The sequence below is a fragment of the Trachemys scripta genome, chromosome 2, assembly GCF_013100865.1.
Source record: "Trachemys scripta elegans isolate TJP31775 chromosome 2, CAS_Tse_1.0, whole genome shotgun sequence".
NCBI lineage: Eukaryota > Metazoa > Chordata > Testudines > Emydidae > Trachemys > Trachemys scripta.
In genome coordinates, this window is record NC_048299.1 from 195,702,287 (window position 1) to 195,723,632 (window position 21,346).

Here is a 21,346-nt window from a genome sequence, read left to right on the forward strand (position 1 = left end):
CATGGCACTGCGCCCGGCACGGCACTGCACCGGCCCCGGCCCCGCACCCCCGGCTCCTGCCGAGCACCGCCGACCCCAGCCCCAGAGGCCCCGACCGAGCACCGCCAAGCCCTCCGTCCCTCCCTCCCTCCCGATTTTCCCGGACATGTCCGGCTTTTGGGGGTTCAAATCCCCGTCCGGGGGGAAATCCCCAAAAGCCGGACATGTCCGGGAAAATCCGGACATATGGTAACCCTACCCAGTCTCAACACAGCAGATGCACAATGACTTAGTCCTTGTCTGTACTAGAGAAGTGTGATTAAAAAATCAGTCTAGATAAACAAGATAAACAAGTGAAAAGCCCTAATATTGATGTAGTTAAGCCAGTTTAACCCTTGCTTATACCAGTTTAGCTTATGTTGGTAAGCTGCTGACACAAACTGATTTAGTCAGGGTTTACTACCATTTAAATGCAGTAACTCCTCGCTTAACATTGTAGTTATGTTCCTGAAAAATGCAACTTTAGGTGAAACGATGTTAAGCTAATCCAATTTCCCCATAAGAATTAATGTAAATACGGGGGGCGGGGTAGGTTCCAGGGAAATTTTTTTCACCAGACAAAAAATTATATATTATATAGATATATACACAGTATACGTTTTAAACAAACAATTTAATACTGTTCACAGCTATGATGATTGTGAAGCTTGGTTGAGGTGGTGAAGTTAGAGGGTGGAAGAGGGAAGGATGTTTCCCAGGGAATGCCTTGCTGCTAAATGACGAACTAACACTCGGCTGAGTCCTCAAAGTTTAACACGTTGTTAATGTAGCCTCTCACACAAGGCAGCATGAACACGAGGGAGGGGAGACAGCATAGCAGACAGAGACAGACACACCTTGTGTGTGGGAGAGAGAGAGATGCCCACTGCCCCTTTAAGTAAGCTGACCCACTCTTAAGTGCATTGTCTTTTTAAGTGGATCAGGAAGTTGAGGCAGCAGCTGCTGCTGACCCAAGCTCTCTCTGTCTCTCTCAGTCATCCATGTCCCCTCCCTGCTCTATATGGAGAAGGGATAAGGAGGGTGCAGGAGCAGGGGGAGGGGGACACCCTGACATTAGCTCCCCCCCTTCCCTCCCTGCACAGCAAGCAGGAGTCTCTGGGAGCAGCTCCCAGGCAGAGGGCAGGAGCAGCACATAGCAGTGGGGGAGGGACAACTGAACTGCCGATTGATAGCCTGCTGGGCGGCTGCAGCACAGGGAACTTAGGGGAGCGGGGAACTGATAGGGGCTGCCGGTCCACCCTGGTTAGAAGCCCCCACCAGCTAGCTGCAACGGGCTGCTCTTCCTGCAAGCAGTGGACAAAGCAGGCGGCTGCCAAATGGCAGGGAGCACTGCACAACTTTAGAAGGGAGCATTGCACAACTTTAAACGAGCATGTTCCCTAATTGAACAGCAACGAAACAACGTTAACCGGGACGACTTTAAGTGAGGAGTTACTGTATTGACAAGGCCTTCATGTCCATCATCCTTGCATCCACAGTCACTTTTCTGATGTTTTCCTTTATCCTTAATTTAAGATCAACAAACATAAACCTGAGCTTGAGTTTTCTCCTGAGTTGACTTTTTAGGGTTTTCCCTGAAAGATCTTAGTCACTTTTTTGCCTCAACAACTCACTATCTTTCATCCATCTGAGTAGAATCTAATGAAATCCTCCTGGTCTGGCTGCCAGATGAGTCAACAGAATAGACCTACATCTCCTTGACAGTTCTGGAACCTCTCACAGGTAGGTTGATAAATATAATTATCCCCATTTAACAGATCGGAAACTAACACAGGAAAATTAAATCACTTGTCCAAGACCCACACTGCCCCTCAAAGTTTGGATTAGCATTCCTGGCTCAAGCTGCTGAATTTAGTTCAGTAGATCATGCTGTAAGCTTTCTCCATCTGAAGTCTGAAATCAATATGTGACATACTTTGTCAAGGCAAATACTGCTCTTGTCAAAACTTAATTTATCCTTTGCTCTGCAGTAAAATGCTAACAGCATATCTCCATGGACCAGTAAAAACTTATTGTCCTAACAGACAATCCCATGCTTAGTTATTGTGCCTGAATCACTAATGTTTTATTCAGATAATTCTGGTCTACTAAATGCTTGTGTCCACCAACATTATTTTTGCACGTGTTCCCTTTGCCACATGATTTCTATTGAAGACACTGACATAAAATACACTTGGTGGGCTAACCACACAAGTTAGTTTTTAATTCCACCAGCATCTGAACTGAAGGCAACAGGGAGATCGATAGCCTGATTTACCTGGTTGCTCAGGAAAATCAGTTCAATCTGCCCATCTGTAGTATCCACCCCTCTATATATGTGAAACTTCTGAAGTGGAATTGTTGGCTGCTATCCTTCCAGTCACTCTGCCAACTCATTTCAAAGAGCTTGTAACCTCAGTTACTAATTGGCACAGCAAGACAACATTAAACCATGCCTCCTGCTGAGTGTAGGGGTATCCAAATTCACCCTTTGGCAAGGATATTCCTTTTTGTACACTATGCATTGTTTCTGAACTAAACCGTTTCCCCCACCCCCTACATCCCTTCCACACTGTTCCTACAGACCTGGGCCTACTTGCTCATTGCTTTCGCTCATCTGTGTATAAAAAAATAAAAACTCACTTGCTGCTGTATTTCCTTGATATTAGTGCTATATCCTTCCCCTAGACGGTGCTATTTAACATGAATTGTTTTTCCTCTCGTCCTCTGGTCCTTCTGACTAATCATGTGTATGAGGGAGTGGGAGAGAATGGCCACCTAATGTGTCCAGTACGTTTCCTTCCTTCTGACTCTTGACATTTCTTTTTTTCTGTCTCCCATCCTGGAGGTTCTGCACAAGATTCCAGCAGCATCAGTGTTGATGTATCACTTCCCATGTATTTCAGAAATCTCTTCCAAGTGCCTCAGCAAAGCAATATGGCATGTGACCCAACAATGAGAACAGGAAATGGGTTCACTGGTTTTACTTGTCTTCTTCCTTTTTTTCCACCTTTATTTTTCTTTTGAAGCTATACCATTTTAGGCTGCGATCACCAAGTGGTGTCAGACTTGGTCAGTGTTTGATTGGGAGACCTCCAAAGAGAGCCCAGACTGAATTGGCACAGCACTTTTTGAAGAATAGCAATATTAGTCCTGATTTAGTGACGGAATTGCAGTTGGTATTCAGTGACAGGTTGTGACTATTGCATATGTAGGCCATATTATTGTTTTAAAGCCATGGACAATGTGGGGGTGAGAGGAGATGGAGCTGTAAGTGAAACTCCAAATAGAATTAGATGGAACCCCAGCTAGACTTCCTCCTGACACTTTATGGTAGTGAACTCCGAGCATGAGCCAAATGAAAGGAAGCAGCTTGTAGGTCCCTCATGCCAGGCCAGTTCTTACCCCAGCATTCCCTGTCTCTAGTGCAGATGTGTAAATCCTGTCCCCCATCAGCGTATTGGGAGGGAAGCCACTCACCTACCGAGCTGCAGGGACTACTCAGAGGATTTTTGTTATGTGTTTGCGGGGCCAGCTCTAACAATTTTGCTGCCCCAAGCAGCAAAAAAAAGCGTCGCCCCGCCGAGCCCCCCTGCCGAGCGCCGTGCCGCCGGAGCCCGCCGGAGCCCGCCTTCCCCCCCCCCCCCCCGCGCCCCCAAACCCCCCCCCCAGCACCCCGCACCGCCCCCCTGCCGAGCACCGCGCCGCCGGAGCACACACCCCCCCCCGGCGGAATGCCGCACCTCGCTGCCCCCGAACCTGCTTGTGCATCTTCCTAGGGCACCAAACCGGAGTGGCAGTGTAACCCTGTGCACCAGCTTGCAATGCCACTCACTGAAATTTGGCCTGCCCCTAGCACGATGGGGGACTACTGGGGCAAACTTGGTTGGGTACCAAATTAGGTTGCCATCTCTGAGGATTAGAAAAAATGGCCACTGCCCACCCAACCAGCCTGACCCTCCATTTCCCCTTAGGCATCCCCCTGCTTCCATCAGCCTGAGATGCCTCTTTCCCCCTCAGGTGTCCTCCACAACCACCAACCCGACCCCCCTGTCCAATAACCCCTACACCCACCCCATCCCAGGAACCTCAGCTCAGGGGCTCCCTCTGCCATCCCTTCCCAGGAACCCTTGCTTCCCTCACACTGGTCTCTGCACCTTATCTCTCAGGTCCATGCTGCTTTCCTGTGCTGAGAGGAGCAGGAGCCTCAGCTGCCACCATGGGCACATTGAGGGCCATACACATGGAGTGAGAGCTAGGAACTGGACTGGCAGTGCTCCCAGTGGCCAGGTGATCTGAGTGCCATAGTGGAAACAGTTGTGGTGCTCCTATGTGAAGAGCTCTGTGGACTTGACAAAAAGCTCTGTGGCACTTGAAAGCTTGTCCCTTCGACCAACAGAAATCGGTCCTCCAATAAAAGATATTATTTCACTTACCTGGTCTCTCTCAGATCCTGGAACGCACATTGCTACTACAACATAGCAAATCAGTTCTGGGTCCAGTTCTGTTCAATACCTTCATCAATGATTTAGATAATGGCATAGAGAGTACACTTATAAAGTTTATGGACGATGCCAAGCTGGGAAGGGTTGCAAGTGCTTTGGAGGATAGGATTACAATGCAAAACGATCTGGACAAACTAAAGAAATGGTCTGAAGTAAATAGTATGAAATCCAATAAGCACTTATATATATCCTATCCTCCATGAACTTATCTAGTTCTTGGGGGGTTCAAAAAGAACTAGATAAGTTCATGGAAGATAGGTTCATAAATGGCTATTCGCCAGGATAGGCAGGGATGCAAAACTATCCTCTGAAGTGTCCCTAGCCTGTTTGCCAGAAGCTGGGAATGGGTGACAGGGAATGAATCACTTCATGATTGCCTGTCCTGTTCATTCCCTCTGAAGTACCTGGCATTGACCACTGTCAGAAGACAGGATACTGGGCTGGATGGACCATTGGTCTGACACAGTATGGCTGTTCTTATGACAAATGCAAAGTACTCCACTTAGGAAGAAACAATCAGTTATACACATACAAAATGGGAAATGACTGCCTACGAAGAAGTACTGCAGAAAGGGACCTGGGGGTCACAGTGGATCACAAGCTAAATAAAGTCAGCAGGGTAACATTCCCCCCCCCCCCCCCCAACCCCCTCCCCCCCAAAAAAAGGGTGAGGGGGCAAACATCATTCTGGAATGTATTAGCAGGAGTGTTGTAAACAAGACATGAGAAGTAATTCTTCTGCTGTACTCCACGCTGATTAGGCCTCAACTGGCGCATTGTGTCCAGCTGTCAGTGCTATATTTCAGGAAAGATGTGGACAAATTGGAGAAAGTCTAGAGAAGAGCGACAAAAATGATTAAAGGTCTAGGAAACATGACCTATGAGGGAAGATTGAAAAAATTGGGTTTGTTTAGTCTAGAGAAGAGAAGACTGAGAGGGGACATGATAACAGTTTTCAAGTATATGAAAGGTTGTTACAAGGAGGAGGGAGAAAAATTGTTCTTCTTCACCTCTGAGGATAGGACAAAAGCAATGGGCTTAAATTGCAGCCGGGGCCGTTTAAATTGGACATTAGGAAAAAATTCCTGACTGTCAGGGTGGTTAAGCACTGGAATAAATTGTCTAGGGAAGTTATGGAATCTCAATCATTGGGGATTTTTAAGAACAGGTTAGACAAACACTTGTCAGGGATGGTCTAGATGATACTTAGTCCTGCCATGAGTCCAGGGGACTGGACTAGATGACCTCTTGAGGTCCCTTCCTGTCCTATGATTCTATGATCGTATTGTTTCTATGAAATTACAAGTAACTTTAAGTAACCAGTGAAAAAATCCTGGCACATTGCAACTGGCAATGCAGAATCAAAATGTCCAGGACAATTAAAAAAAAAAAACCCCAGCAAGTGGCAACTCTGGGGCCAGACCTGATGTGGTCCCTATGCAGGTGGACAGAGTGCACATTGGTTAATCCAGGCCTGCCCTCAGGGCTACATCTTGTACAACTTTTGATATAGTTCATTGATCTACTGTAAAACAAGCATTATATTAATGTTCATCAGAGCATTCAGGCTATAACAGAGATGCAGTATGGATGACAAAACAAAATGTAAACCTGGGGAAATGGACTGATTTGGCAGATGGATATATCTTTTCATGCCATGCTTCAGAAAGTAGCCTTCGTCTTAGCTCTAAAGGGCTTTAATTGTATCCAGAGCATTAGTAAAACCACTGGGATATTATTCCCTCTAAAGTAAAGACACTTGTATTTCTACCACTGTAGAGAGTAACTCCAGAGCCCTAATGTTGTATGAAACAGGCTGTAACTCTCAAATCTTTATATCCAGCTGCTTTATTTCACACACATTAAGTATTTGAATGTCTGAGGTCCAGTTGTTTTTAATGGATGTCCAAAGCCTAACAGCTTCCAGTCACATAGCCTCAGAAAAAAATCCATTATTAGGTTGCTTTTACAAAAATAAGTTGTGTAGCAAATAATATTTAACATCCTGTTTTAAAGTTGTTAATACACTTGAGAGAAAAGTGAATTTTTAATGGCTGCCTATAAGATGTTTTTTAATTAAGAGCCATGTTGTAGTTAAATAAAGTTTTTGCTAACTTTTATATAATGCTCAATCCTCAGGGTGTAACCCTGTCTTCTATGCATTTATCCCTGGATTAATGGCTCATAATTTCACTCTTTACTTACATTACATGGATGATATTTGCCCACAAGGTTTAAATTCTGCATTTTTTCATGAGGTTTCACATGTAACAGCTCTGCATTTGAGATTAGTTTTCCCTTAAAGGAAAAGTCATTGGCTAAAAGAAGAGGGTGGAGGATATACTGGTGCTGGTTTTGTCGTTGCCAGAAAAACTTTGATCCAATCGGAGCTATGGAAACCAGGTCTCGGTAGAAAAAAGTATAAACAGACATCTGCTAAAGAGCTATAGAAACATGATGACATTCAAACAAAAGTTACAATGATCTGCTTAACCATCAAGCCTCACGTTCAATGTGTGTATTGCAGTGTTGTGTTAGCAACACTGTAGTTATGGCTGAGGGAAGGCACTTTCCTTCTAAGTCAGATACTTTAAAAAAAAAATCTCCTTGAGCTAAAATTGGGTTGAGAAGAATTATGAGCAAACAATGAATTGTTGTAAACATGGCAAAAATTCCATTAAGCCAATTTTGAATTATCCAAGTATGAATACAAGGGTTTTTTTCACATGTTATGAACTGGTTACCACAGATGTTTTGAACATTTTTGCATCACTCAAAACCAGCAATTTAAAAGCTTCAACCCTTTCAGATTCTGCAAGCCCTCTGTACATGGGTCTCCCACTGAGCTGTGTGAAGAGGTGACTTACAGGATCAAGCCCTTGCCGAAGATAAGTTTTTATGGTCTCTTCAAGGAAATTTGGGTTGGCAAAAGAAATGCTAATTTTTCCACTAGTAAAGGCTGACTTGATCATCTTAACCCTAATCCTTCTGGACCCGCAACATACTCTGGCCACCTTACCCTATTCTGTAGTCCCCGTCCTCCAATGTTTCTTTTAAAATGTACAGTCAATTAAAATGTAGTGTACTTTGGAGGCTTGTGCCCCAAAGTGTGCTGCATCCTACAGCGTATGTACAATTTGTAATAAACGTCTGGGGTAGAGATAAGGTCTGGAGGGGCTGTCAGACCTGCTGGGTTCTTTTCAAGAGTATGTGTTTATTTCAGTGTGTGATGTGAGATTCAAGTGATATGTGTGTGTGTGTGTTTATCTGGATAACAGAATTTGGAGCATGTTTTAAAGATCTGATTTTACAAACCATTACTCATGTGAGTAGCCTTTATTCATTCCTGTTAGTCTCTCCGAAATCAGTGGGATAGCTTGTGTGAGTAAGGGCTACTGGCATTGTTGAGGAAAAGGATATGTAATAATGGTATTTGTTCTTTGCTATGCAATTGCTTTACTTCCAGATGCATTTTTTATTCCAGCCAATTTCAGATTTGACAAAGCTCACATTCATCACTGAGGGCTAAATCAAAGTAAAGTCTGCAGTTTAAAAAAGATGCCACCTTTTTAAAGGACTCGAGGAAGAAAAGGATCTGAACAATTTTTGTAAAGCATGAAAAATCATTTTTTCCATGTTCAGCTCATTTTAAAATAGCCAATATAAATTTTACCAACATTTCTAAAAATATTCATCTTTGGACTATCTTTGTGTTTCCACAGAAATTAAAAAGAAATCTGTTCATTTCTATTCATTTCAGGTTTTGCTAACCACACTTTTGTTAGGATAATTATATTTTGGGCTGAAACAAAGTGGAAAAGAACCCTCAATTTATACCAAGTATTGAGCAAGAAGGAAAGTTGCATTATGTTCTAGTACTGTATCTTAGTCTGGGGGACTAGGGCTTTCTTTTAATTTGCATTACACTACTTTGAATAAAAAAGCCTCTGATCTTGCTGTTATTTTAAATAGTGACTTTATAAGCATCTGGCACTGCAAAAAGTTTCTGTAATAATAAAAAGCAAATAAACAAAGAGGAAATGCTGATCCTATAAGAATTTGCTGTAAACCTTTGCTTCAGCAGTATAAATCTTTGATCTTTTCACTGTCCTGTTCTCTGATCACCTCCCATTTTGCGTCAACATTTGACATTGTAATAGACTTACCCATACTCATTTTTCACCTTTTGTTACATCTATGGTAAAACTTTTATGCTAGAAGCGAGCAGGTCCAGAGTGAATAATCAGGGATTCTCTCCATTTAGATCAAATTGCTTTTATAATATGGACCTAGCATTAATATTGTTGCGTGATTAAGTGTTAACATTTGTATTAGCAGTAATAGGAATATTTTAGCATAAAGTAAGGTCTAAAGATGAGAGAGAAATCTTTATTTAAAAAAACCCTTTGTGTGATATGCAGGCTTTTGATGGGAAAATGTCTTTATTCAGTAAATTTCTAAATGTTTTGCAAAGCTGCAATTTGAGGTTTCCAATCCCTAATTACATTTTTATTTTACGCTGTTATGCTAAGATGCTGCATTGATTGTACTTCATGACATACATTACCAGATAGTGGTACCAGTTACATGAGAAAGAAAGGAAAAAGACATCATCCTTGCAGGGAGACCTCTGGGTCCACGGGTAGCCCATTGAAGAGCCAATTGCAGGGATGGGCCCATTATTTCCACGTACTCTTAGTTATAATGGAGTAACTGTCCACTAAAATTAATAGGAGTTGCAGCCACATAACAGAGCATGGGGATATGGCCCCACAGTGTACAGAATATCTGAGAAAGTGGTGTATAAAAAAGTAATGTTAGAAAAGCATTTAAGAGTGTATTTTAATTTATTTGACTGCAATGTAGCAACTGGAAACAAGGAGGAGGGCCAGCACCGTATGAAAGCATTTTGCATTATTGTCTCTAAAATTAGACAGCATTGTTACTTTTGTTACACTGATTACAAAAATCCCCCTGTAGTGAAGGCCCAAGAGCTTCTGCTCCCTTTACAAATACTGTTTCTTTCCTTATAAACTATAATGGTGATGCTTTTTATTATCATTTCCCCAGCTCAAAAGATAACACAATAACATTTGTTCTGGGAATTTATGCTTCCTTTTGCCTTTACATCCTACGGAAGCAGTGGCTTCTGGCTTCTGCCAGATGAAGTAACATTGCATGCAATAGCTGTACAGATTTTTGGGGGTTGGGGATAGGTGGGAATTGGCTGGTTGGTTTTAATCTCTGGGGGTTTTTTTGGCTCTGACAGCTTGAAAAAAAGTAAGTCTCAGCTGTGTTTGGAGAATCATTTAGATCCTTTTCTTTCTTTCTTTCTGCATTTACCAAAACAAAACCTCTCCAGCATTTCAATAGCTGTTAGGATGTAACATATTCCATCGCTTCACTTTATCATCTCTGAATGGGATAGAACACTAAAAGACTATGTTATATGTTAACATATATGTAAACACGTTATTTGCCTGACCTGAATGATCTATGGCAGGTGTTCAGAGAGAATTTTGACAATACTGGAAACAGGTTTAGCTTTTATAAATCTGCCAACAGTTGCAATTAGAATGGGACAAAAACCATCATTTCTCAATCACCAGACTTTGAGGTCCAGCAAGAATACATGAGAACCAAAAACAAAACAGTGTGTTTTGCTTATGAGTATTTGTGATTAGGCCATTGAGAGGCTCACTAGAACTCTAGCCAGCCTGAGAATCAGTTGCACTCTAAGCCCCTTCAGAGGAAGCATAATCAATAGTACATGATAAGAGACATTTTCCTGCCATTATGAATCACTTTATGTCCTCTTTGATCCAAAGCACTGAATGAATTTTTTATGCGTAATTACCTGAATAAAGTGTGGTTTGCACATTGCTGCATGTTAGTGTGTGCTCATGAGAAAAACTGCTATGTGTTTTACTTCCATCTAGTGAATCAGGATCTAAATCTCTATGACCTTGTTAGTTTTTCACTTGCAGGCTTTCTGCAGCAAACGTGGCTTTTAGTTGTCTTAATTACTTAATGACTGTTCCTAACCCTTTAATGCAAGGTGGTTGTTTCTGGCATTAAGTGATCAAAAATAACATTTTTATATCATATTATTCCCTGACCTTAAACACCAGAAATAGGAGTCAAATTAAGTGAGAACTTCATTAATGAAGTCATACTCAGTTATTTCCAAAATGTAAAATGTGAAATTAGAAGTACTGTACATACACATTTTAACTACATTTTTTTAAAAAAAGTTTTGTTAAGAAAAGCTTCACTGTCAAAGAAGGATTTTTGTTTTGCCATCTAACGTATGAAAAACTTGCAATGACAGATCTAATACTGTAACAACAGTGCATTCATCTCATATTTGATAATGATACACACTGGCTTCTTTAGCCAATTTTTTTTTTATTTATGACATGGAAGTATTAAATGGAACTAGTTTCCTTTTCCAGTCATTGTGTAATGATAAGGATGTAATACAACAGTTGGTACTCATATCACTGCTGTTCAGTGAAGTATGAAGTTTTATCAATTTAAATTTTCACAGTTGGGGAAAATTGTGAGGGGTCAGGTAATAATTATTTATGAGAGAAGATGTTGAGATTCAAAAAGTTAAATCTTCATAGCTGTTGAAACAAATTGTCAACATCACATTTCAGAATATACAAAGTAAATATCCTTAAACCTAGCACTAATCATTTCTCAAGAAGAATTTTTCTTACTTTGCATAGCTGTAAATTTTCGATTATTGTCGATGGAAATATTTTTTCTGTGTGTACAGAGAAATTGACGCTTATCAACATTGACTGATAAAAATCTACTCCTTCTGAACCTACATACACAGCATGATCGGGTTTGCTTGGTAAACTGGGAGCAAGCAATATTTGTTTTGATACAGCAAAATCTGAGGTTATGTATATAGGAACAATCTAGGCTACACTTACAAGATAGAGGACTGTATCCTGGAAAACAGTGCTTCTGAAAAGAAGTTGGTTATTATAGTAGATCACCAAATGAACATAATCTTCCATTGTGATGCTGTGTTTGAAAGGCTACAGAAATCCTTGGATGTAAAAACAGGGGAATATTGAGCAGGAGTAGGGAGGTGGAATTTCCTCTGCATATGGCATTGCTGAGACTATTACTAGAATTTATTTCTGGTGTCCATATTTGAAAAAAAGGTTGTTGAAAAGTTGAAGTGTTCAGAGTACAGCTGCAAGAATAATTTGAGGTCTAGAAAATAGTAGTTACGAGAGACTCGAGGCATTCAATTTATTTAGTTTATCAAAGACAAGATTGAGATGACTTGATTACATCTATAATTACCTACACAAGGAAAAGGTATCTTATCGTAGCAGACTCTTTAATCTAACCAAGAAAGGTATAACAAGATCCAATTACTGGAAGTTGCAGCTAAACAAATACAAACTGGAAATGAAGTGCAAAATTTTAACAATAAAGGTAATTAGCCATTAGAACAGCCAACCAAGTGATGTGATAGATTTTCCATCACTTGGAATCTGTTAATCAAGACTAGATGTCTTTCTAAAGTATACACTTGAATTCAACTGCAATTTATGATTTAATGCAAGAATTACTTGGTTTACACAGTGAGTCAGATTACATTATCATAATTGCCCTTTTGGTTTAAAAACTGATGGAGCAAGACTCGGTCCCATTGAAGTCCATGGGTAGATTGCTAATAACATCAACATGACCAGAATCTGGACCTGTGAATCTGTTTTTGAAATGAAAAATGCCCCAGTTCATGACGACTGTATGTAGCATATATTGCAATAGCTGATCATAAATAATTTGCTCAGCAGGCTTGTGGATAATGTATATTTAATTTCGCTTAACCATTAATCAGTGGATACTTAAAGCCATAACATAGCACTGATTCTAATAACATCTTAAAGTACCAATAAACTGCTGTAAATTGGACACGTGTTAGCTGTGAGCTGAGTACAGCCAATATCTGTGTGACCCTTCAACAACTCCATAATTTCGAATATCGTGAGAAAGAAAGTTTTTCATGGTTTTCAATTAAAAGCAACATTTCCACTCTAAGTCAATGTGATTTTGCTGCTAAATTTCTATTAAATATTTATCATAGTCACAGCTTGCAAATTGGTCAGAAAGAGTCTTGGAAGTTCAGAGTACATCCACCAAATGGATACTTCACAGATTCAGTAGGAAGCTTTTGCTGGGAAAATGGGCTTGAAAAGCAGCAATGGGACAACCACCTGTTACCTTTGTTTTAAAAGCTATTTTTAAGTGAGCTGTTTCCTAATGTTCCTCAGCAGAGTAATAAAGTTCCTCCTGGCCTTCATAATTTAAAACACTTCTTGGATCATTGCCTCTCTGTGAATTCACTGATTTCTATAAAATATGTTTTTGGAATACTAAATTGTACTTTGAAAAATACAACTTCTGCCTCTATGCACAAATGAAATGGCTCACTGTGTTGTACCTGGAAAATCATTTGTTTAACAAGGAGCTAAATATGATTTTTTTTAAGCAAAGAGTATACAGTAGTAGATGGGTTTCTCCAGATGTTTTTCCGGTGTCCAGACTGAACAAGCTACATGCTTGTCAAGTTTTGCATTTTATTTCCTCTTTTCCCTTTACTTATGGTATATGCTATGTATGTTGGAAAAGACATCTACTAAGGTCAGAACCAAGCTCAAAATGTAGCTGATCCTCAGTTGGGCTGATTTTGTGACATGTTTCTGACATCAAAATATCTAGAATGAAGCATGATATGTCATATATCACTTCTCATGCAACTTCGTATTATGGAAATCATCCTAGAATATTTGTTATGTATTTAAAAGCTTTGAATAACTAAAAGGTTTTAAGGTCTGATCTTTAGTGATTCTGTGCACCCACGATTCAAATTGAAGTTAATGGCCAGGCACAAATGCTGCATGAGAGGCATTTTGGTACAAAGCCCATTAAATGAATGAAAATATTTCCATTTGACTTGACTATACTTTGGATCAGGCACATAGTGAATATTGTGTTGAGTACCTTTGTACTGGAAGAATGCTGAAACATATGGGTGACTTCAGAGAAGATAAAGAATGATCAATCTAGAGGTACTGAATTATGAGAAGGTTAAAAGAGCTAAATAGGTATTGCATAGCTATGTGACAACTAAGTGGGGCACACTGTAATGATCTACAAGTATTTAATAGGAATAAACAGCTAGAAGGGACTTGAATTAATTAGTATGGTACAAAATGGGAATGAAAATAAAACAAAGAATACTGTATTTATGCTGAATAACAAGAAAATCTTCTGAACAGTAAAACCATGTAGAATGTGTAGTAGTCTTCCAAGGGAGGTTAAATGAAGACTTAAATCTAGAAACTTTAAAATTACTGTAAAAAAAAAAAAAAACAATGGAGATATCCCATCTCCTAGAACTGGAAGGGACCTTGAAAGGTCATCAAGTCCAGCCCCCTGCCTTCACTAGCAGGACCAAGTACTGATTTTGCCCCAGATTCCCAAGTGGCCCCCTCAAGGACTGAACTCACAACCCTGGGTTTAGCAGGCCAATGCTCAAACCACTGAGCTATCCCTCCCCCCCTGTAGATTTTGTACAAAGCAGTAGAATATATATATTGTAGGAATCATTTCTACACTGGCAGAGAGATAAAGTAGATGACCTACAGTAACATCTTTTCTTTTCCTGATTTTAGTATAAACTAAAGGTTCTTATTGACTTCAGTGAGAGTTGGATAATGACCTGAAACAATGATACAGTTGTGAAACAGAGTTGGTGTGATTCAATGCTGTACTTACAAATAAAATTTTAAAATAGTAGAGAGAAGAATGTAGCATAAAATAAAGGAGAAAGATAGAATGGTGGGAGCTGGATGTATCTGATCAGTAAGAGAGAAGAGATGCAAGTTGGTTGAGAGATCAGGCAGAAGGCAACAGAGGATGTTCTACTATGATAGTAGAAATATTAACATAACACAGTTTAGCATATGTTGCAGTTAGATAGACCTGAACCAAATCACCAGGTCCAAATGTGCTTGAACTCAGAGGAAATTTGATTCTGGGCCATATCCAAACCTGGCCGCTCAGGCTCCTCTATAGTTACAGCATTTTATTTTGTATGCAGAATTCTCTTTTACTTTTCCAAGCAGTGGGTCCACCCAAAAACTGTAAAATGTCTTAAAGTTTATAGCCTCTGGCTCATGTTAGCGCTCAGAATGAGAAGCGACCACTAAGGAAATTGTTTAATAGAATGTGTTAGAATATCAGATTTAGAGATTTCTGATTAGTGATTGATGCTGTTACACCCATATTGCTAATTTCTAGTAAATGAAAAGGTATGAATCTCCCCTTTTTAATTCTCTTCCTTTCATAACCTCAAAAAGACACACACCAGGCAGTACGTTTCTGTGGGATTATTGTGTCGGTTGGTTGAAGTCAGAAGGTGAGGTATGCAATAATCCTACAGAAAGTCATTATCTGGCATGCCTAACTGCCTAATTAGACATTAAAAAATACAGTGTACTTAGGTGAATAGAGATCACTGCTTAAGTCTAGAAATCGTTGCTTTGCCATCTTTAGTTAAGCTTTAGTTAAATAGTGATAAATCATGGTGAAGACTTTAATAACCCTGCTTTAGAACTCTGCAAAAATATTTTAAACTGTAGGGACTAGATTCATTATGGACTTTTCACCAGTTTTGGTGTGAAATTTCTAGCATCTTGCTTTACATTTTAATTGTAGAAAATACAGCAGTTTTCTTGTTTGAAATAATTTTCAATCTGCAGAAAGCCATTCTTACCAGCCAGAAATTTTTGTGAGGTCCAGGCCAAAGCAAAATAATAATTTAAAAATCCTTCTCTGAGATGCCTCATGTTTTCTTTGTGGAAAACTTCACCTATGTTATTTTTCACAAGTAATTTCACAAATAACTTTTCTTGTGCCCCCCTCTAAAATTTGTTTCTTGAATGGCTTCGCTTTCCATCTAGAACAGTTTTGAATTCAGATGGACTATTCATTTGTGTAAAATTACCCATATATATGTAAGTGTTGGGGGATTGGGGCCTAGGTTTTTAGGACAGTGCATTAAAACTCCAAGTTCTGAAGCCTCCGTAGATATTACTGAGGAGAGTTGATCTCCAACTCTATCCTGGACAAAGTGACTAGAATGATGATGTGGGACAATTTACTAATTTGTTATGAATCGTAACTTACTAAATGTTAAAGGTTGGACCCAGAGGGAGTGGCAGTGGCTACCATGATGTGACATGCAGATTTGCCATGAAGTTTTCTTTTTCCTTTTCTTCAGGCCTGGGTCGACAAGGGTCAGGTCCAAGGTAGTTTTTTCATTGGAATGGAGAGGTGCAAAGACATAATGTCCTTATTTTCTGTCTGGGGGGAGCATTGGCCTGCTAAACCCAAGGTTGTGGGTTCAGTCCTTGAGGGGGCCACTTAGGGATCTGGGGCAAAATCAGTACTTGGTCCCGCTAATGAAGGCAGGGGGCTGGACTTGATGACCTTTCAGGTTCCCTTCCAGTTCTATGAGATAGGTATATCTCCATATATTTATTTATTTAATTTATTTTTAAAAACCCTCCCTTTTTTGTACTCACTAAATGTTGTGAAATGAAAACGTTGACTTTGACCAGCATTTCAGTTGACACTTTAAATAAATAAAATGTTAATCAAATCAAACTGTATTAAAGCCAATGTTTCAGAAGTAGAAAAAATTAAACAAAATTAAGATAGATAATAATGTATCTATTAATTGCACTTCTAAAACATTTTAAAATTAAATATTTGTTCTCTAAATTTTTTTCTTACTCTTTTTGAACAGGTTATTTGGTGTCACTTCAGTAATTCAAACCAATTGCTCAAGCACCTGGAAGATCATAGCAAACCAAGACCTACTCTGGTATCACCATGCCAATCCCATATTACTGCTGATGATGTACTACACCCTGGCAACTCTTATTCGCCTTTGGCTACAAGAGCCCGTTGTAAGGATAATATATTTTTTTCTTCCCACTTTATGAAGAGAATGAAGCTGCCAGAGTAGACTTTTTCTAACGCTCACTAATGACTGTAAGATTCTCAGATTGTTACTGGCATTTGCAAACAGTAGAACGAAATTTTTATGTGAAGCAGCCATTTCCAAGCTGCTGTCTTAAATACACTCTTTCTGATAAGTCCCTCCAGCTCTTACATAGGTAGTCCTCTTAAAGTCAATGGGACTACTTATGTGATTAAGGCCTATGGGATCAAAGACTTAGGTCATGTCTACACTACCAGCTAAAGCAGCACTGCTGTGATCAATGCAGCGGTGTTGATTTAGTGGGTCTGGTAAAGACACGCTAAATTGATGGGAGAGTGCTCTCATATCAACTTGTGTACTCCGCCTCCCCGAGAGCCAGAAGCTATGTCGATGGGAAATCGTCTCATGTCAACGTAGCACGATGTAGACACTGATGTAAGTCAACCTAAGTTACGTTGACTTCAGTTACATAATTTGCGTAACTGAACTAGCGTAACTTAGATCGTCTCAGAGCATTAGTGTAGATCAGCTCTTAACTTACTTTTGAATTGTGGAAGTCTGTGAATATTGTCTATGGTAGGTAGGGTTTTTTTTTTTTTTTCTTCTCATAGTGCAAAGCACCATAAAGTCACAGCAAAATGAGTAGTAAGTGCAGCACACAGGAGTTACTGGCGAGCAATCTTCCTCTGTGTTTCACGGTCTTTACACAGCCTTGAAAATTTCCCCATACCAAAGGCAATAGAGAATGAAAATTTAAAAGCAGCCTCAAGGGCTCATTGCCCAAAAACCAAAATATCAGCTGCACTCTGGTGCAGGATACTCTAAAACATACGTAGTTTTGCCTAATCTTGCAATTTTATCATGAGTCTAGCAATATTTGGTGTTTTTCTTAAAGCCCCAAGTCCAGAATTCATGTGATTATGTGAACATCTCACCTTCCATTTTTTTAAAAAGTAAAGTTCTTCGATCTTATGGTTGTGGAGAAAAGCATGGAACCTGATTACAAAGGCACCCTGAAGACTCAGAAAACAAAAGGAAAATAAAATGAGCCCAAATTTCATTATTTTTAAAAATGGAATGATTTGTGGAGGTCTGACTCACGATTTTTGTAGTTGGGTTTGGTAATGCTGAACATAGTAGTACAGGTACACAGCACTAAAGCTGTGAAGAGTCTAAATTTCAGTTGAATCCTTGTGAAATATTAATGTCTTCATTCATTTATTACCTCACTCGCCTTGTGCCTCTTTATTAAGAGTCAGACATTTTTAGGAGGATAGGAAGCTGGTGGGGATGTCTTCAAAAGTTAACTTTTATAAAGGGAAAATATCAAAATATGAAAACATTGTAAGATAAATGCTGTCTTTGTACTATGGCTTCTTTTTTGATGCAGAAGATACACTGTTACAACATCTCTCCATAAAGGTTTCTAAATCTTAGCAGTTTTATAGACTATTTCACTATGTATGGTTTTTCTCCTTTGATTGTGCCATAGATCAGGAATTGATTTTTCTTTTTACTTGTTTTGTCTTAGAAGATTTTAGACCAAATTCTGTTCTCAGTTACACCAGTCTAAATCCACCGTAATTCCATTGCAGTCAATAAAGTTACTCTGGATTTATGCTACTTTAATGGAGACCTGAATTTGGTCCTTGTCTTTTATTGTAGCTGTCTGTGTCTTCTGCTTTTACTATTTGAAACAATGTCAAAGCAGCATAGTAGTGAGGATCTTATCTTTACCTCCTCTACATTATTAACCAAGTTCAGAAAGCAAAAATGATAAATTTGCTGAAGGGGTCAATCTGAGAGCAGATGATATTTCTCTATTCTGTACAATGCAGCTTCAGAATAATAGCGGTAAATATGCCCAATGGCCTGTGATGGGACACTAGAGGGGGGGGGGATCTGAGTTACTACAGAGAATTCTTTCCTGGGTGTCTGGCTGGTGAGTCTTGCCCACATGCTCAGGGTTTAGCTGATCGCCATATTTGGGGTCAGAAAGGAATTTTCCTCCAGGGCAGATCTGGAGGAGAAGGGTTCGCCTTCCTCTGCAGCATGGGGCACTGGTCACTTGCTGGAGGATTCTCTGCACCTTGAAGTCTTTAAACCACAAGTTGAGGACTTCAATAGCTCAGACGTAGGTCAGGGGTTTGTTACAGGAGTGGGTGGGTTAGATTCTGTGGCCTGCGTTGTGCAGGAGGTCAGACTAGAAGATCATAATGGTTCCTTCTGACCTTAAAGTCTATGAATCTAATGCTCAAGGAATTATGCCCACGTTTGGGTCCTGAGTTTTCAGGGTGAGAAAAAGTGCTCAAAAAGGAGTATAAGTGGGATTTTAAATGGTGCATGATTGTGCTACTTCTACGCAGAGGTGAATTTCACCTTCAGTCTTTACTCAGGAAAAATTCCCATTAAAATTGTTTGGAAGTTTGCTTGAGTAATAGTAATAGGTTTTACAGCCATATAAATAGGAAGAAAGCAAAGAAAGAAGAAGTGGGACCGCTGAAGACTATAGCCGGAGAGGAGATTAAAGATAATCTAGGCATGGCGCAATATCTCAATGAATATTTTGCATCGGTGTTTAATGAGGCCAATGAAGGTATTAGGGATACTAGCACCGTTACAGAGGGGCATACGGGATGGGGGATTACTGCATCCGAGGTAGAAACAAAACTAGAACGCCTTAATGGGACTAAGTCGGGTGGACCGGACGATCTTCATCCGAGAATATTGAAGGAATTGGCGCGGGAAATAGCAGGCCCATTAGCGACTATATTTAATGAATCTGTAAACTCGGGGGTAGTCCCGTTAGACTGGAGAATAGCCAATGTGGTTCCTATTTTCAAGAAAGGGAAAAAAAGTGACCCGGGTAACTATAGGCCTGTTAGTTTAACATCAGTAGTGTGCAAGGTGCTGGAGAAGATTCTGAAAGAGAAACTAGTTGAGGACCTTGAAGTTAATGGCAAATGCGATAAATTACAGCATGGTTTTACGAAGGGCAGATCGTGCCAAACGAATCTGATCTCCTTCTTTGAGAAAGTAACGGACTTATTAGATAAGGGAAATGCGGTGGACCTAATTTACCTGGATTTCAGTAAAGCGTTTGATACAGTACCCCATGAGGAACTATTGGTTAAAATGAAAAACATGGGGATCGATATGAAAATCCAGAGGTGGATAGGGAATTGGTTAATGGGGAGAATGCAGCGGGTCGTATTAAAGGGTGAATTGTCGGGTTGGAGGGAGGTTACTAGTGGAGTGCCTCAAGGTTCGGTTTTGGGACCCATCTTATTTAATCTATTTATAACTGACCTCGGGACAGATTGCAAGAGTGGTCTGATAAAGTTTGCGGATGATACGAAGGTGGGAGGAGTTGCAAACTCGGAGGAGGATAGGGATACTCTGCAGGGAGACTTGAATGAGCTTGTGAATTGGAGTATTAGAAATAGGATGAAATTTAATAGTAAAAAGTGTAAGGTTATGCACTTGGGGACGAATAATAACAATTTTAGTTACAAGATGGGGACGCATTGGTTAGAAGTAACGGAAGAGGAGAAGGACCTAGGGGTCCTTGTGGACCGCAGGATGACTATGAGTCGGCAATGTGACGTGGCGGTGAAAAAAGCCAATGCGGTCTTGGGATGTATTAGGCGAGGTATATCTAGTAGAGATAGGGAGGTCCTGCTTCCGTTGTATAAGGCGCTGGTGAGACCTCATTTGGAGTACTGTGTGCAGTTCTGGTCTCCAATGTTTAAAAAAGATGAACTCAAACTGGAACGGGTGCAGAGAAGGGCGACTAAGATGATCAGAGGAATGGAAAACCTGTCGTATGAAAAGAGATTAGAGGAGCTTGGGTTGTTTAGTCTGACAAAGCGAAGGCTGAGGGGGGATATGATTGCTATCTTTAAATATATCAGAGGGGTTAATACAAGGGAGGGAGAGGAATTATTCCAGTTTAGTACTAATGTGGACACGAGAACGAATGGATACAAACTGGCCGGGGGAAAGTTTAGGCTAGAAATTAGACGAAGGTTTCTGACCATCAGAGGGGTGAAATATTGGAACGGCCTTCCGAGGGAAACGGTAGGGGCAACGGACCTGTCTGGTTTTAAGATTAAGTTGGATAAGTTTATGGAGGGAATGGTTTAATGATAAAACATAGTAGCCAAGGAAAACCAAGCAATGGTACATGAACAACATAATGGCCAACACGGGTCAGGCTAGAGACTCTTGCCTATATGCTCGGGGTATTACTGATCGCCATATTTGGGGTCGGGAAGGAATTTTCCTCCAGGGTAGATTGGCCGAGCCTCTGGAGGTTTTTCGCCTTCCTCCGCAGCATGGGGCAGGGATCACTAGCAGGAGGGTCTCAGCCGATTGAAATCACTAAAACACAGGACTGGGGACTTCAACGGTAGAGTACAGGGAAGGGTCTTGCGGCCTGCAGCATGCAGGGGGTCAGACCAGATGATCATAATGGTCCCTTCTGACCTTAATGTCTATGAGTCTATGAGACCTCATGTTTGGGCCCTTGAGTCCTGCAATAATTTAATAAAACAAGAAGAGCCAATTTATCTCTGGTGACTTCAGTGAAGTTATATCAGGAATCAGTTTGTCCAGAGGTTCCCTGGATAATATTTAAAATATGAATCTAGGGCCTGATTCTTCACTTGCTCACTTTGATGTAAATCAGGAATAACTTTACTGTGAAGCTTGTGTGAGAAGAGAACCAGGCCTCTACTATTTGCAATGTTGTTTGAGTTAGTCTGGTGGGGAAGGT

At 40.3% G+C, this 21,346-nt stretch overlaps 1 protein-coding gene across 1 annotated transcript in view; it reads left to right on the forward strand.

The window, feature by feature from the left end:
• PIEZO2 (piezo type mechanosensitive ion channel component 2) overlaps nucleotides 1-21,346 on the forward strand; it is a gene marked incomplete in the record, with an annotated part of 436,326 nt that overhangs the window by 290,592 nt on the left and 124,388 nt on the right. The window contains 1 exon segment of the mRNA XM_034762599.1: nucleotides 16,372-16,534. Within this exon segment, the coding sequence (XP_034618490.1) occupies nucleotides 16,372-16,534 (163 nt within the window).